At 48.7% G+C, this 16,662-nt stretch overlaps 1 protein-coding gene across 1 annotated transcript in view; it reads right to left on the bottom strand.

Moving 5' to 3' along the window:
- LOC123753836 (carbonic anhydrase-related protein 10) overlaps nt 1-16,382 on the bottom strand; it is a 72,802-nt gene extending 56,420 nt beyond the window's left edge. The window contains exons 1-5 of the mRNA XM_069311158.1: nt 16,358-16,382; nt 14,510-14,646; nt 14,005-14,193; nt 8,004-8,099; nt 6,251-6,317 (exon numbers count right to left, since the gene is read on the bottom strand). Coding sequence (XP_069167259.1) covers nt 6,251-6,317; nt 8,004-8,099; nt 14,005-14,193; nt 14,510-14,646; nt 16,358-16,382 — 514 coding nt within the window. The remainder of the gene's footprint in view (nt 1-6,250; nt 6,318-8,003; nt 8,100-14,004; nt 14,194-14,509; nt 14,647-16,357) is intronic.
- Between the last annotated feature and the right edge of the window lie 280 nt (nt 16,383-16,662).

The following is a 16,662-nucleotide window of genomic DNA, read 5'->3' as shown; positions in this document are numbered from 1 at the left end:
TGTGTGTGTGTGTGTGTGTGTGTGTGTGTGTGTACTGTGTGTGTGTGTGTGTGTGTGTGTGTGTGTGTGTGTACTGTGTGTGTGTGTGTGTGTGTGTGTGTGTGTGTGTGTGTGTACTGTGTGTGTGTGTGTGTGTACTGTGTGTGTGTGTGTGTGTGTGTGTGTGTGTGTGTGTGTGTGTGTGTGTGTGGAGGGATGGAGGAATACTCTTGTTAAGAAATAAATGTTTAACAAAGCTCTATTCTGAGAATTCTTTAATGAGTCTCAGTTCACCTTTCAGATCACAGCAGATTGTTCGTGAGGTAAAAAAAAACTTAATTTGTTTAACAACTAAGAAAATTACTTTTGTAATAGTTACATCAGTTACATGACCGCTGTAACGAGGGTAACGCTGTATTGAATACAATGTTATGAGTCTTCGATAAAAAATTGGATACGAAATGTGTCTTATTAAAATGACTTATTATATGTATATGTAATTGGAGAACATACGGTGGAATAGGGTAATGCGGTGGGCTCGAACTTACGTTCCTATAATAAAAAAATTCCAGCCAATTTGCGTTTCACATTTTCAACTTTATAATTTATCAACGGTTCGGTAAAGCATATTTGTCCTAAGAAATTCATGGGTAATACATATGGGAATAATATATGGGGAATACATAGGATAATACATACGTGAATACATGGGTTAATGGGCTAACACATGTTATCTCCTTAACCTGGTTAATACATTGGCTAATACGGGATTTATACATGTTTATGCATAGATACAATCATGGGGTTCTTACTAAGAAGTAATGAATGGCTCATGGGTTTATACATGATCATACACATGTACACATATGTATACGTTGCACAAATAGTATTACAAAACGTTTGTTAATGATGTTAATTTCCCACTCATGTTAATTGGATTTGTAGCGCCGGAAGTCTGGAGCAGCAGTAGAAAATATACATGTATACATATACATCCACATATCGATGCATACATATATATATATATATATCCATACAACAATAATCCAAATTCATATGCATACACTCAAACACAAATGCACGCTTAAACATGAACACACACACACACACACACACACACACACACACACACACACACACACACACACACACACACACACACACACACACACACACAGGTAGATTAGTTTCATCATCACAACAAAGGGAGATCCCGGAACAATTATTTGACGATTGTAGCTTAAACCAGAGACAGACAGACATGGACAGACACATAGACCGACAGACAGACAGACAGACAGACAGACAGACAGACAGACAGACAGACAGACAGACAGACAGACATTTCAGAAAGATGAACAAACATATAGACGGGAAGAAATAAGGAGAAAAGACTTAGAGACTTGAACCTATACACACACACACACACACACACACACACACACACACACACACACACACACACACACACACACACACACACACACACTCACACACACACACACACACTCACACACACACACACACACACACACACACTCACACACACACACACACACACACACACACACTCACACACACACACACACACACACACACACACACACTCACACACACACACACACACACACACACACACACACACACACACACACACACACACACATATTTCGAACACACATTCACGAACGCACGCATCAGTCGTTCTCGCACCAACGCACACACATGCATGCACTCACACTGGCACAGCCAGGCATGCAGACAGAGAGAAGCATCTAGGGATTTAATCATACCGAACCTGTCTCTTGAAGCCAACATCAAGAGAATATCATCGGCGGCGTGTGCGAGGCTGGCTAACGTCAGAACTGCTTTTCGACATTTGTCTAAAGAACACAGGCATTGACACATGCACGCAAGCATTGACACGCACGAACATTGACTCACGCACACAAGCTTTGACATACGCACACAAGCACTGACACACGCACGCAAGCTTTGACACACGCACGCAAGAGCAATGACACACGCACACAAGCATTGGCACACGCACGCAAGCACTGACACACGCACACAAGCATTGACACACGCACGCAAGCACTGACACACGCTTGGGTTTCTTTCATCCTGATGCCTCTGTTGTCCTAGTAGTAAATTGATACCTGGGAGTTAGACAGCTGCTTCCTGTGTGTGTGTGGGGGTGGGGGGGTGGGTGGGGGGGGGGGAATCAGTTGATTGATAGTTGAGAGATGGGCCCAAAGAGCCAGAGCTCAATCCCCGCAACCACAACCAGGTGAGTACAACTAGGTGAATACTCCCATACAATATCAAACAGACGAGGCAAATTAGAAATTCCCGTAATATTGACAGACATTATACAACAGTCACCCTAATCTCTCTGGCACTGTATTTACCTAGTTGTACTCACCTAGTTGTGCTTGCGGGGGTTGAGCTCTGGCTCTTTGCTTCCGCCACTCAACCGTCAATCAACTAATGTACAGGTTCCTGAGGCTACTGGACTCTATCATATCTACACTTGAAACTGTGTATGGAGTCAGCCTCCATCACATCACTTCCTAATGCATTCCATTTGTCTACTACTCTGACTCTGAAAAAAGTTCTTTCTAATGTCTCTGTGGCTCATTTGGGTACTCAGCTTCCACCTGTGTCCTCTAGTGCGTGTGCTCCTTGTGTTAAATAGTCTGTCTTTATCTACCCTATCAATTCCTCTGAGAGTTTCGAATGTGGTGATCATGTCCCCCCTAACTCTTCTGTCTCCCAGTGACGTGAGGTTTTATTCCCGTAGTCTCTCCTCGTAGCTCATGCCTCTCAGCTCGGGTACTAGTATGGTGGCAAACCTTTGAACCTTTTCCAGTTTAGTCTTATGCTTGACTAGATATGAACTCCATGCTGGAGCCGCATACTCCAGGATTGGTCTGACATATGTTGTATACAAGGTTCTGAAAGATTCCTTACACAAGTTTCTAAAGACCGTTCTTATGTTAGTCAACCTGGCATATGCCGCTGATGTTATCCTCTTGATATGAGCTTCAGGGGACAGGTCTGGCGTGATATCAACCCCCAGGTCTTTCTCTCTGACTCTTGAAGTATTTCATCTCCCAAATGATACCTTGTATCTGGTCTCCTGCTTCCTACTTCTATCTTCATTACATTACATTTGCCTGGGTTCAACTCTAACAACCATTTGTTCGACCATTCCAGCAGCTTGTCCAGGTCTTGAAGCCTCAAGCAATCCTCCTCTGTCTTAATCCTTCTCATAATTTTGGCGTCGTCAGCAAACATTGAGAGGAATGAGTCTATACCCTCTGGGAGATCATTTACGTATATCAGAAACAAGATAGGACCGAGTACCTAGCCCTGTGGTGTGGGACTCCACTGGTGACTTCACGCCAATCTGAGGTCTCACCCCTCACTGTAACTCTCTGCTTCCTATTGCTTAGGTTGTGTGTGTGTGTGCGCGCGCGCGTGTGTGTATGCGTGTGCTCGTTTTTCGAAACAGTATTACTGAAAAATATAAATCCATTTAAGTGGAACTGGATAATAAAACAGTATTGAGGCGGTACATCAACACACAGTGACCCGGCTCCTGTTTGATATTGTCCTCATGGGCCGGTGATCAGAGGTCACTATAGGCTCTCCGCAACAAAGAAAAGGTCATTGGAACGGGTGTAAGGTCAGAGGTGAGAGCAGTTGCTGGCGCCTCTAGTCATTCATGTAATACACATTACCTCCCAACACATTGATCTTCTACCCGGAAAACTCCATGCCAATATTTTTTGGGTAAGGTTTTTGACCCAATGCGTGTGTGTGAACAACTAATCAATGGTTCGAGTCCCAGAAAAACGTTTGGGGGAAAACATAATACTGCTGACGTCATGGATCGAGCATGACGTCATGGATCGCGGATGACGTCACGGTTCTACCGGGGGCGTCATGTACCAGAGGATGACGTCATACACCTGCGGGTGACGTCACGAATCTGGGATAACTGTAATGTGCCTCTGGGTGTCGTCACTTCAAGGGGGGGGGGGGTTATGGGACTGTGATGATGACGTCATGGATCTGGGGGGGCGGCTTATCCCTAAAGATGACGTCATGGTTCAGGGGGGGGGGTCCTATCCCTATCCTATCCCCCATCAGCCCCCTGGGGCTGCCCTCCACCAGCCACCTGGAGCTGCCCTCCACCAGCCCCACCAGCACCCTGGAGCTGCCCTCCACCAACACCACCAGCACCCTGGAGCTGCCCTCCACCAGCCCCACCAGCACCCTGGAGCTGCCCTCCACCAGCCCCACCAGCACCCTGGAGCTGCCCTCCACCAGCCCCACCAGCACCCTGGAGCTGCCCTCCACCAGCCCCACCAGCACCCTGAAGCTGCCCTCCACCAGCCCCACCAGCACCCTGGAGCTGCCCTCCACCAGCCCCACCAGCACCCTGGAGCTGCCCTCCACCAGCCCCACCAGCACCCTGGAGCTGCCCTCCACCAGCCCCACCAGCACCCTGGAGCTGCCCTCCACCAGCCCCACCAGCCCCCTGGAGCTGCCCTCCACCAACACCACCAGCACCCTGGAGCTGCCCTCCACCAGCCCCACCAGCACCCTGGAGCTGCCCTCCACCAGCCCCACCAGCACCCTGGAGCTGCCCTCCACCAGCCCCACCAACACCCTGGAGCTGCCCTCCACCAACCCCACCAGCACCCCTGGAGCTGCCCTCCACCAGCCCCACCAGCACCCTGGAGCTGCCCTCCACCAGCCCCACCAGCACCCTGGAGCTGCCCTCCACCAGCACCCTGGAGCTGCCCTCCACCAGCCCCACCAACACCCTGGAGCTGCCCTCCACCAGCCCCACCAGCACCCTGGAGCTGCCCTCCACCAGCCCCACCAGCACCCTGGAGCTGCCCTCCACCAGCCCCACCAGCACCCTGGAGCTGCCCTCCACCAGCCCCACCAGCACCCTGGAGCTGCCCTCCACCAGCCCCACCAGCACCCTGGAGCTGCCCTCCACCAGCCCCACCAGCACCCTGGAGCTGCCCTCCACCAACCCCACCAGCACCCTGGAGCTGCCCTCCACCAGCCCCACCAGCACCCTGGAGCTGCCCTCCACCAGCACCCTGGAGCTGCCCTCCACCAACCCCACCAGCACCCTGGAGCTGCCCTCCACCAGCCCCACCAGCACCCTGGAGCTGCCCTCCACCAGCCCCACCAGCACCCTGGAGCTGCCCTCCACCAGCCCCACCAGCACCCTGGAGCTGCCCTCCACCAACCCCACCAGCACCCTGGAGCTGCCCTCCACCAGCCCCACCAGCACCCTGGAGCTGCCCTCCACCAGCCTGAATAATAATGACTGCAATAAATAGTTAATTTTCGTAAAATTGCTGCAGTAATGATTACTACAAAATATGTAAATGACATATGAAAATTAACTAGAGGGTAAAAGGCTAAAGTTTTATGTATTGTGTGTGTGTGTGTGTGTGTGTGTGTGTGTGTGTGTGCGTGTGCGTGTGCGTGTGTGTGTGTGTGTGTGTGTGTGTGTGTGTGTGTGTGTTTAACATTGTTATGACGAGTCGTACTATTACTGCCAGGATGGTGACAAGTAAAGTATTAGTAAATTAAATATGGATAGCAGGGACCGTAGAGTTGTGCCAGAATCTCTTTGCTTAGTTCAATAACCTGGAGCTTTGCAATTACTTTATTCACTCTCGTGTTCTTGAAGATATCCTCATAGTGCACCCAATGTCTGCCAGTGCAGACTACTAAACACATGGCCCTGTACGACTAACCATCCTGTGTGATGGGGATTTTTTAGCATCACGTAGCTCGCTTTTTGACACACTGTACTCCCCTTCATATAGTCTAGGACAGCTGCACAAATGCAGATGTACCTAAATGTCTTAATAAAAAAATATTTTATTCACATAATACATCCATTCCTCTCCAGTGGTAGCTACTGACCACATGCTCCTGTATGACTAACTATCTTACGAGATGTGGGTCATTTAGTTTCACATAGATGACACAAATGATGAATCAAATGACCAACTCTGAGCCTCGGGCTGAGAGCTGGTCATTTGACTCAAAGGAAATTATAATTATACATCACCAAAAGTGCACATACATACTCACCTAATACACAAACATAAGTATATATGGGTCTAAGATACTTAAATATAACATCAAGACCTGCGGAGCTTGATGTTTAAATCAAGAGTAACGAGGATGAGGAGAAGGGCAGCAGGTGGTGTGGTTGAGTACTCACCAACATACTTAATCTTGTCCACTCCTGCTGTCAGTTGGCTCAGCGCTGGGTTGGACCTCTCTCCGATCTGCCAGTAGTCCACGAGGAGACACTCGTTAGTGATCTATTAATGTTAGCGTGGCTAGGGTGTTGTTAAATGATTTAGGGGCGGTGTTAGAATAATTAGGGGCGGTGTTAGAATAATTAGGGGCGGTGTTAGAATAATTAGGGGCGGTGTTAGAATAATTAGGGGCGGTGTTAGAATAATAAGGGGCGGTGTTAGAATAATTAGGGGCGGTGTTAGAATAATTAGGGGCGGTGTTAGGTAGGCTAGAGGTGGTGCTATCTTGGCTAGTGGTCCTAACTCTCATTATCCACGTTGCTAAATCAGTCTAAGCAGAGTATGACTCACAGAAGAACATTTATGTAATGCGTCAGAGGAAATTTAAAGCTTATCGAAAAGTAGTAATTCTAGTGATTAATAATGCCATTTGTAAACACAGTATGAGGGAGGAATGCTCGGTACACACGTTGTGTGCCTGAGTACTGATGTTTAGACGGACGTTCATGTGTGTTAGTCACGCATTCACGTACTCTTACATTCCTTCATTCAATCGTTCATTCATTTACTCATTCACATACTCATTCACTCCCTTGTTCCCTCCCAGTCACTCTCGCCTCATGCTAATCTGACCTAAAGGATTGCTTAAATCTGCACCCCCGCCCCCCCCGGGTGTGTGGACCTACCTAATTGTGCTTATAGGGCCAGACTCTTGCTCTTGGGCCCCGTCTGTATTTGTTTAATAATTATATTTATACACAAACATGGCGTAAGTCTCGTGACTTACGAGACGAGTCTTAGAGATGAGTCTTGAAGACTCATCTGTCTCTCTAGCCTCCATGTGTGTGTGTGTGTGTGTGTGTGTGTGTGTGTGTGTGTGTGTGTGCGCTCGCGAGCACGCACATGGGTAAGAACTAGATTGCATTTGTTGTAGTGCCTGTTAATTAAATTTTTAACCCAATTAGTCATTAAATCCGTTCATCTTCTCTCTCTCTCTCTCTCTCTCTCTCTCTCTCTCTCTCTCTCTCTCTCTCTCTCTCTCTCTCTCTCTCTCTCTCTCTCTCTCTCTCTCTCTCTCTCTCTCTGTCTCTCTCTCTCTCTCTCTCTCTCTCTCTCTCTCTCTCTCTCTCTCTCTCTCTCTCTCTCTCTCTCTCTCTCTCTCTCTCACTCTCTCTCTCTCTCTCTCTCTCTCTCTCTCTCTCTCTCTCTCTCACTCTCTCTCTCTCTCTCTCTCTCTCTCTCTCTCTCTCTCTCTCTCTCTCTCTCTCTCTCTCTCTCTCTCTCTCTCTCTCTCTCTCTCTCTCTCTCTCTCCCTCTCTCTCCCTCTCTCTCACTCTCTCTCTCTCTCTCTCTCTCTCTCTCTCTCTCTCTCTCTCTCACTCTCTCTCTCTCTCTCTCTCTCTCTCTCTCTCTCTCTCTCTCTCTCTCTCTCTCTCTCTCTCTCTCTCTCTCTCTCTCTCTCTCTCTCTCTCTCTCCCTCTCTCTCTCTCTCTCTCTCTCTCTCTCTCTCTCTCTCTCTCTCTCTCTCTCTCTCTCTCTCTCTCTCTCTCTCTCTCTCCTCTCTCTCTCTCTCTCTCTCTGTCTCTCTCTCTCTCTCTCTCTCTCTCTCTCTCTCTCTCTCTCTCTCTCTCTCTCTCTCTCTCTCTCTCTCTCTCTCTCTCTCTCCCCCTCCCCCTCCCCCCCCTCCCCCCCCCGTGACAGCTGGCTACCCACCTGGATGAGAATGGAGATGCCGACGATGCCGTAAGCTTTGTCCAGCGCCTGGGAGAAGTTAGCGTAGAGCTGAGAGTTGTAGCCGAAGATCTGCAGCTGTTGGTAGGAAACAACTGTCTTATTCTCTCTCTCTTCCTTCCTTAATCTCCCTCCCACACTCGCTCTCCCACCCCTCCCTCTCCCTCCCACCCCTCCCTCTCCCTCCCTCGCTCCATACCTGGCTCCATACCTGCCGTGGCTGGAGGGAGTATTGAAGGGAAGGGATTTATCAGGAGAAAGCCCCAAACCATTACGACTATATAGCACTTGGAAGGGATCAGAATAAGGAGTTGGGATGGGACGGTGGGTAAGGAATGGTGCACAAGCACCTGGACGGTCGGGGATTGAACGCCGACCTGTATGAAAGGAGACCTTTGCTCTACCGTCCAGCCCAAGTCTCTCACCCATTCTTACTGTGTCTTGTACACTGTGTTCTATGTAGGCCTGGAGGAGGCCTGGTCGACGACTGGGCCGCGGGGACGCTAAGCCCCGGAAGCACCTCAAGGTAGGCTACTTCCCCAGATAATCCTGCTCCCCCCCCCCCCCGCCCTGCTCGGCCCCCCCCCCGCCCTGCTCGGCCCCCCCCACGCCCTGCTCGGCCCCCCCCCCCCTGCCTTCCTCACGTGTGATGGATGTGTGTAAAATATTTACAACCACCAATTACATGTCAATAATCCGTTATGACTGCCACATCCCTCTTCTTCCCCACGTCCTCTCTCCCACAACACTCTCTCCCACACGTCCTCTCTCCCACACACGTCTTCCCCCCCCACGTCCTCTCTCCCACAACACTCTCTCCCACACGTCCTCTCTCCCACACACGTCTCCCCCCCCACGTCCTCTCTCCCACAACACTCTCTCCCACACGTCCTCTCTCCCACACACGTCTTCCCCCCCCACGTCCTCTCTCCCACAACACTCTCTCCCACACGTCCTCTCTCCCACACACGTCCTCCCCCCCACGTCCTCTCTCCCACAACACTCTCCCACAACACTCTCTCTCTCCCACACGTCCTCTCTCCCACAAACGTCCTCTCCCCCCACGTCCTCTCCCTCAAGGGATGGTCGTCCCTCTAATCGTTAACTCCTGAATTGCAAGTGTTGCAAGAGGGACGGTGCACCGCTGCCACCCACAGGTGATGCAAGCCGGCTTTTCGCCTTTGTCACCTTTTACATATGTATACATATATATGTATACAGTGTGGAGGATATGTATATATACATATATAATGTATATTATTTATGTATATATACATATCCGGACTACGAAGGAAGAATTAAGACAAGAATTTCCTTAAGTACTTTCATATTTAATAATACAGCTTCAGATGGATCCTTCTGAAGATGCATTATGAAATACGGAAGTACTTAAGGAAATTCCTGTATTAATCCTTTCTTTTTGGTCTGAGATTGTCACAGTGTTCTTCAGGTGTTTATTTTCGTAATTGAAAATATACATTGAAATATAAACATACATTTATATACATTGTAATATATGTATATAAATGTATGTTTTTGTGTTTTTCGGAATTTCGTCATGAATTGTTTCAGGGATGGCTTGCTCTTTGCCCCTTTGAAAAGTGATTTGCAAATGAATATTAATTCCGGGTTCAAAGGAGTTGTCTAAATTCATCTTTTACCTTTTATGTTTGTAGAGTTGTTGTGGTGAATGTATTTATACATGTACACACACATGTATATGTATGTTCATATGTATATACTCATGTATTTGTGTACATGTATGTATGCAAATATGTGTGCCTTTGATCTCTGTACATGTGTATGTGTGTACGTACCTATTGGTAGTCATCTATTTGTGGCTGCAAGACCAAGCTGTGGCTCTTAGACCCCGCCTCACCAGCCAGCGGGTGTCAAATGCAATGATTTACAACCTATTTACATATCTTATCTAACTCTAATATCATAACAGAAGCTGGTCTTCATAACCTTCTTCTGTTCCTTTGACTTTCTCACTATTACGTTAATATAAAAAACATATTTCTATGACTTACCTAAATCACAAGCTTCCATCAATCTTGTTATATTACTATCCATTGTGAAAATCTTTCCTCTTTTGTCAATTCCCAGAATTATTTTTACACGGCTCTATATATTTTTTTTAGCCCAGTTATATATATTTTTTTATTTTCTAGTGACGTTAGGTCTGGCTCTGTGTTCATTCATATCCTCTGTCTGACTGTTCAGGGACGAGCCTCGGTCCTAACCTTTGTACCTTTTCAACTTTCTTTGTGTTTTTTTTTTTGAGGTGGGGCTCCACGATTGGCAGACGACAGCTAAACGACTTCGTATTTAGGTTCCTGAATGATGTTCTGATGTTTGCTGGTGTAGAGTATGCTGCTGATGTTATCGTATTTATATGAGCCTCCGGAGTTAGGCTTAGTGTTATATCCACTCCCAGGCTCGTTACAGTGAGGTAGTTTCCCAGGTACTTATTCCCATTATCATCACCTTACTCTTGCTGGCGTTGAAATCTAGTAGCCATTTCTCGGACCAGCTTTGCAGCGTGTCTAAGACATCTTGGAGTATCTTAAAACCTGTCTCTACTTTTCTCATTAATTTTGCATCATGTGTGTATTTATATTTACAATTTGTATATACTATTTGCACCTGCAGAATCTGTTGGCTCTTGGACTCCGCCTTTCTAAGCGTCTGTTGTCTCATGTACCGACTTTCATGTTATGTTTCTCTATCATATCTACTACATGTATGTCTCTCCTACAAACTCATCCCCACGATGCAGTCCGCAGAAACGGTCTAAATCCCATGTACCTACTTATTGCTAGGTGAACAGAGTGATCAGGTGAAAAAAGCTCTGCCTATATGTTTCTGTTTCGGCGTAGAATTTGATTCCGGGTCCGTGGACGGCGAATCCTGGACGCTGTCGGCTCTACCGCGAGACGTGTGTGTGTGTGTGTGTGTGTGTGTGTGTGTGTGTGTGTGTGTGTGTGTGTGTGGGTGTGTGTGTGTGTGTGTGTGTGTGTGTGTGTGTGTGTGAGCACCCCACACAGGGCTTGGGAGGCGTCATGCGTGTTCTGGCTCCTAACGGTTGCCTGTGTTTTGTAAGATAAAGGCAACAGTGCAATTTTTGTTTTTGTTTTTATTAAATTTTGTGTATGGAAGGATATTGCTACGCTACTTGTAGCGGGGACTAGAGTGCCACGCCCCCCACTCTCACACCAGTGCCACGCCCGGCACACACACACACACACACACACACACACACACACACACACACACACACACACACACACACACACACACGGGGTAACCGGAAATAGGGGGTGGGCGATGCTCACGTGTTTACTTACCAACTTACCCAACTGTGTTTTCAGGGGTTAAGCTTTCGCTATCTGCTGCCACCTTTTAATCTAAGATGAACTCGTGTACAGTTTCGTGGGACTGTTACGCTCAGTCACGACCGGGCCGCGGGGACGCTAAGCCCCGGAAGCACCTCAAGGTAACCTCAAGTCTGTCTACAGTTATAACTGTGGCCGACGTCTGCCTACACCACTACACTGCACTCTATGCATTCACCTTTCTGGCGCTGAACCAATTATTTCTAATGTTCCTGTAACTCATTTGTGAATTTAATTTCTAGCTGTGTCCTCTTGTTGGTGTACCGCCCGTGCTGCATAGTCCGTCTTTGGCAGCGCTATCAATTTCCTTTTTAGAATTTCTATGTGTAATCATGTCTCCCTTCTATAATAGGTCTTGAATATATCTTTATTTCGAGCACTGGAGCAAACTCCACCGATGAAGCGTGGTTGATGTAGTCTTGGGTAGACATGGTTGATGTCATCAATCCCTGGCTGGGTCTTTCTGTTTGGTTTGTGCAAGGTTTCCTCTGTCTGTTGACACCTTGTGTGTGTGTCGTGTCTGTGGGGACGGGGAGGGGGGGGTCGAGTCTGTGAGGGATGGGAGTGGGGGGGGAGGTCGAGTCTGTGGAGGGTGGGGGTGGGGGAAGGTCGAGTCTGTGGGGTGTGGGGGTGGAGGGAGGACGAGTCTGTGAGGGGTAGGGGTGGGGGAAGATCGAGTCTGTGGGGATGGTTGGGGTTAGTGGAGGCCGGTGGGGTTAGAGGAGGGTCGATAGGGGTCAGTAGGGCTCCGTGGGAATAGTCGTGGCCAGTGGGGGTGGATGGGGGTAGTGGGGGTGTGGGGGCGTCATTACACGTCAGAGGGGGTCCCCAACGCTGTCAAGAGCATAAATCATTACTCCGCCCCTCCTCTGCCCTCCCTCCGTGACATGACAAGTGGAGGGCTCACGGCGCCGCCAGGGGCAGTGAGGGGAGAGCTGGCAGGAAAGGGGGAGAGAGGGGACCGTCGACAAGGGGGCGGAGGGGAGAGAGAAGAGGGGAGACAAGAGCGAGGGGAAAAATGAAAGCATACACAATGTATTGTGTTCAGTGATGGGAGAAGGCGACGATTGTGTAGATAAGTGAGAGAGTGAGAGAGAGTGAGAGAGAGTGAGAGAGAGAGAGAGCACCAAACAACCAAACTATCGCTGCAGGCCGGGATGTAATGAATCTCGACAGATATTTTTGCGTGGAAAATGACACACGCACAAATAAATAATTTAATGATTATTAATAATTTTAATTTAATGAATAAAAGAATGAGTATCACCGTTAATAAATATATTTGTACCAGCCTTCCTCCGCGACGTGCTAGGTGCGAGTTCTCGGAGCTGCTCCTCGGAGCTGCTTCTCAGGGCTGCTCCTCAGAGCTGCTTCTCAGGGCTGCTCCTCAGAGCTGCTTCTCAGGGCTGCTCCTCAGAGCTGCTTCTCAGGGCTGCTCCTCAGAGCTGCTTCTCAGGCCTGCTCCTCAGAACTGCTCCTCAGAGCTGCTCCTCAGAGCTGCTTCTCAGAGCTGCTCCTCAGAGCTGCTCCTCAGGACTGCTCCTCAGAGCAGCTCCTCAGGGCTGCTCCTCGGAGCTGTTCCTCGGAGCTGCTCCTCAGGGCTGCTCCTCAGAGCAGCTCCTCAGGGCTGCTCCTCGGAGCTGTTCCTCGGAGCTGCTCCTCAGGGCTGCTCCTCAGGACTGCTCCTCAGAGCTGCTCCTCAGGGCTGCTCCTCGGAGCTGCTCCTTAGAGCTGCTCCTCAGAGCTGCTTCTCAGGGCTGCTCCTCAGGGCTGCTCCTCAGGGCTGCTCCTCAGAGCTGCTCCTCAGAGCTGCTCCTCAGAGCTGCTTCTCAGAGCTGCTCCTCAGAGCTGCTCCTCGGAGCTGCTCCTCAGAGCTGCTTCTCAGAGCTGCTCCTCAGAGCTGCTCCTCGGAGCTGCTCCTCAGAGCTGCTCCTCAGAGCTGCTTCTCAGGGCTGCTCCTCAGGGCTGCTCCTCAGAGCTGCTCCTCAGAGCTGCTCCTCAGAGCTGCTTCTCAGAGCTGCTCCTCGGAGCTGCTCCTCTGGGCTGCTCCTCTGGGCTGCTCCTCTGGGCTGCTCCTCGGAGCTGCTCCTCGGAGCTGCTCCTCGGAGCCAGGGACAAGGTTGATGTCTGACTTTCTTGAAAAGTATGTGTACTGTGCTTCCCGTAGTGTTAGGGTGTAAGGTCTTGGTGAATACTGACACACTACTGACAAACTGTGTGCCTGCGCGCACGCGAGGGTCGTGAGCCTGTTCACCTCTCTGTACTTGCCTGGCTGTGTTCACCTAGCTGTGCTCACCTAGTTGTAGTCGCCTAGATATAGTCACCTAAAGTGTACTCACCTAGCTGGTCTCACCTATATGTGAGACCAGTTAGTTGAGTACATTCTTTCCCATAAAACACTGCCCTCCCTTATACCCCTGCCCTTCTTGCCCAGCCTGCCCTCCTTGCCTACCCCAAGCACCCCTCTCCCTTCCTTACCCATCCCAAGCACCCTGCCCACCCCGAGCACCCTGCCCACCCCGAGCACCCTGCCCACCCTGCCCACCCCGAGCACCCTGCCCACCCTGCCCACCCTAAGGACCCACCTCAGCGGGGAAGGCTCTGCCGTTGATGGTGTGCTCGGAGCCCAAGAGGTCGACAATGCCGTAGCGGAGATGTGCCTCTGTGAGCTGGTAGCGGTAGGAGAGGGGTCCTCCGGTCACGTTGATGGGGGTCTTGCCCCCGTCCAGGGTCAGCACCACGCTGTGACCTGTGTTCTCCAGGCTCCCTGACACCTGTGGGGGGCAGAGCAAAGAGTCAGTGGGGGAGGGGTCCGCTCCTACACTCCTGCGGGGGTTGGGGGTCCAGGTCTGATGTAGTGGGTGGTGGGGGTGAGTGCAGTACTCATCTAAGGTACTTTTAAGCATATTTTTCTAATAATTATATAATTACAGTCAGCAAAATCAATTACAACAAAGATACCTTTCAATCACCAGCATAACAAGTACAATCTATTGTCAACAAGAAGACAACAAGGACAGTCAATCTACAGTCAGCACCAACAAGAGCGCAACAAAAACACATAATAGCCACCATAACAAGGACACTGACCCTGTGTTTGTCAACATGGAGGAGGCGGAGGTTGGGGTCGTAGAGGAGGCGAGCCGGGTCTATATCTATAGGGCTCTGGCGCCGCCCCTTGCTGCACAGGCTCCAGTCTGGGTTGATCAGGCCCCAGAAGTCCGGCCCTGGGGGAGGAAGAGCGGGGGTGTTAGTAGGGCCTCACTCTTAGGAGTGGCTGTGTGGGGCCTCACTCTTAGGAGTGGCTGTGTGGGGCCTCACTCTTAGGAGTGGCTGCGTGGAGCCTCACTCTTAGGAGTGGCTGCGTGGGGCCTCACTCTTAGGAGTGGCTGTGTGGGGCCTCACTCTTAGGAGTGGCTGTGTGGGGCCTCACTCTTAGGAGTGGTCGTGCAATGTGCTGCTGCTTATTGGCACGTGTGCAGACCTGGCTCTCAGGTGTGCGGGTATTGTCCGTGTGTGTGTGTTGGCTGGCTTGATGAGTGTGTTGGAAATCATGTTGACACACATATGAAGATATACAAGATAGAATTTAATACAAATATCCCACACACGCACACTCATTATATACAAATATATCTTCAACCTTCTCAAACAACTTTGTCATAAAATAGAATACCAAAAAAATTCCCCTTCGGAGCTTTTTTTGTCGAGTTGAAAATTAACATTTATATAGAAGTTGTATAATTCCTCGCTTGTCTCAGTCTTATCTTATCTCACATAGCCTCATTTTACCTCACATAGCCTCATCTTACCTTACCTAACTTACTTAAAATATATAAGTTGCCCTGAATAACTAGCTAGGCTTGTGAGCCGGACTTGTATGTCGCTATATGACAAACAACGAAACTTGATAAGGAAACTTGAGATAATTCGATAAAAAGGATACAGGAGTAACTCAATACAGAACAACATAAGAATATAAGAACGAATGGAAACACAGATGGTGTGTTGGCTCGTATGGGACAGGTATTTATATCCACCCCAAACTCACTCATGGGTCTAACCTACGCTTGAAACAACCCGGTGATCCCACGTCTGTTATGTTACCCGATAATTTGTTGCACAAATCAACAAACCTGACCTTTCCAAACCAGTATTTACCCAAGTCTTTCCTGTATCTAAACTTATCCAATTTATATCTATTGTCTCGACTTTCAATTTGTTATTTATATAATGTATTAAAATATATAAATATTGCAGAGAGGAAATCATATCATATTCCGGCAACTGTTACCAGAGTTAAATAATTTGTGATAAAATAAGGCTAAACAATTATTCAGAACATGTGGCACATTTAACTAAACTGGAACACACAGGTGTAGGATGGTGTTCAGACCTACAACCATTTTAATACAACACACAGCTGTATCACGATGCTCGCACCTGTAGAAACATAACAGGTCGTAGAACAATACCAGTATACGCAAGAAAGTACTTTCGTGAATTATAAACTGTGATAAATGGCTAGAGGCACTTGGAATGGCTAAATGCACCTAGAATGGCTATAGATGCACTTGGAATGGCTAAATGCACCTAGAATGGCTATAGATGCACTTAGAATGGTTAAATGCACCTGGAATGGCTATATATGCACTTAGAATGGCTAAATGCACCTGGAATGGCCATATATGCACTTAGAATGGCTAAATGCACCTAGAATGGCTATAGATGCACTTAGAATGGCTAAATGCACATGGAATGGCTATATATGCACTTAGAATGACTAAATGCACCTAGAATGGCTATAGATGCACTTAGAATGGCTAAATGCACCTGGAATGGCTATAGATGCACTTAGAATGGCTAGAGAGGCTCAAAATACCTACAAGAGGGTCACCAACAGCGGTGTTCAGAACACAACACTACACCAACACCAACAAGCAGGTGGATTGAGGGAGCGCATGGCCCCAGAGAGAGGTGTGGGGGGGGGGACGCGTGGAGTCAACTACTCAATACTTCAGACATATTTATAATAAATTATGTGAAGGAGACGGGATACCTCGGCCACACCTACTCCTGTCACAATACATTGGCGAGCACACGTACGCACTCACATGCACACACACATGTAGTGGTTGACAAATGGAATGCATTAGGGGGTGATGTGGTGGAGGCTGACTCCATACACAGTTTCAAGTGTAGATATGACAGAGCCCGATAGGCTCAGGAATCTGTAGACCTGT

This window comes from Procambarus clarkii, chromosome 6, assembly GCF_040958095.1.
Source record: "Procambarus clarkii isolate CNS0578487 chromosome 6, FALCON_Pclarkii_2.0, whole genome shotgun sequence".
Lineage (NCBI taxonomy): Eukaryota > Metazoa > Arthropoda > Malacostraca > Decapoda > Cambaridae > Procambarus > Procambarus clarkii.
Note: the sequence above shows the minus strand (reverse complement) of the source record. Positions and strands in the feature narration are given on the sequence as shown.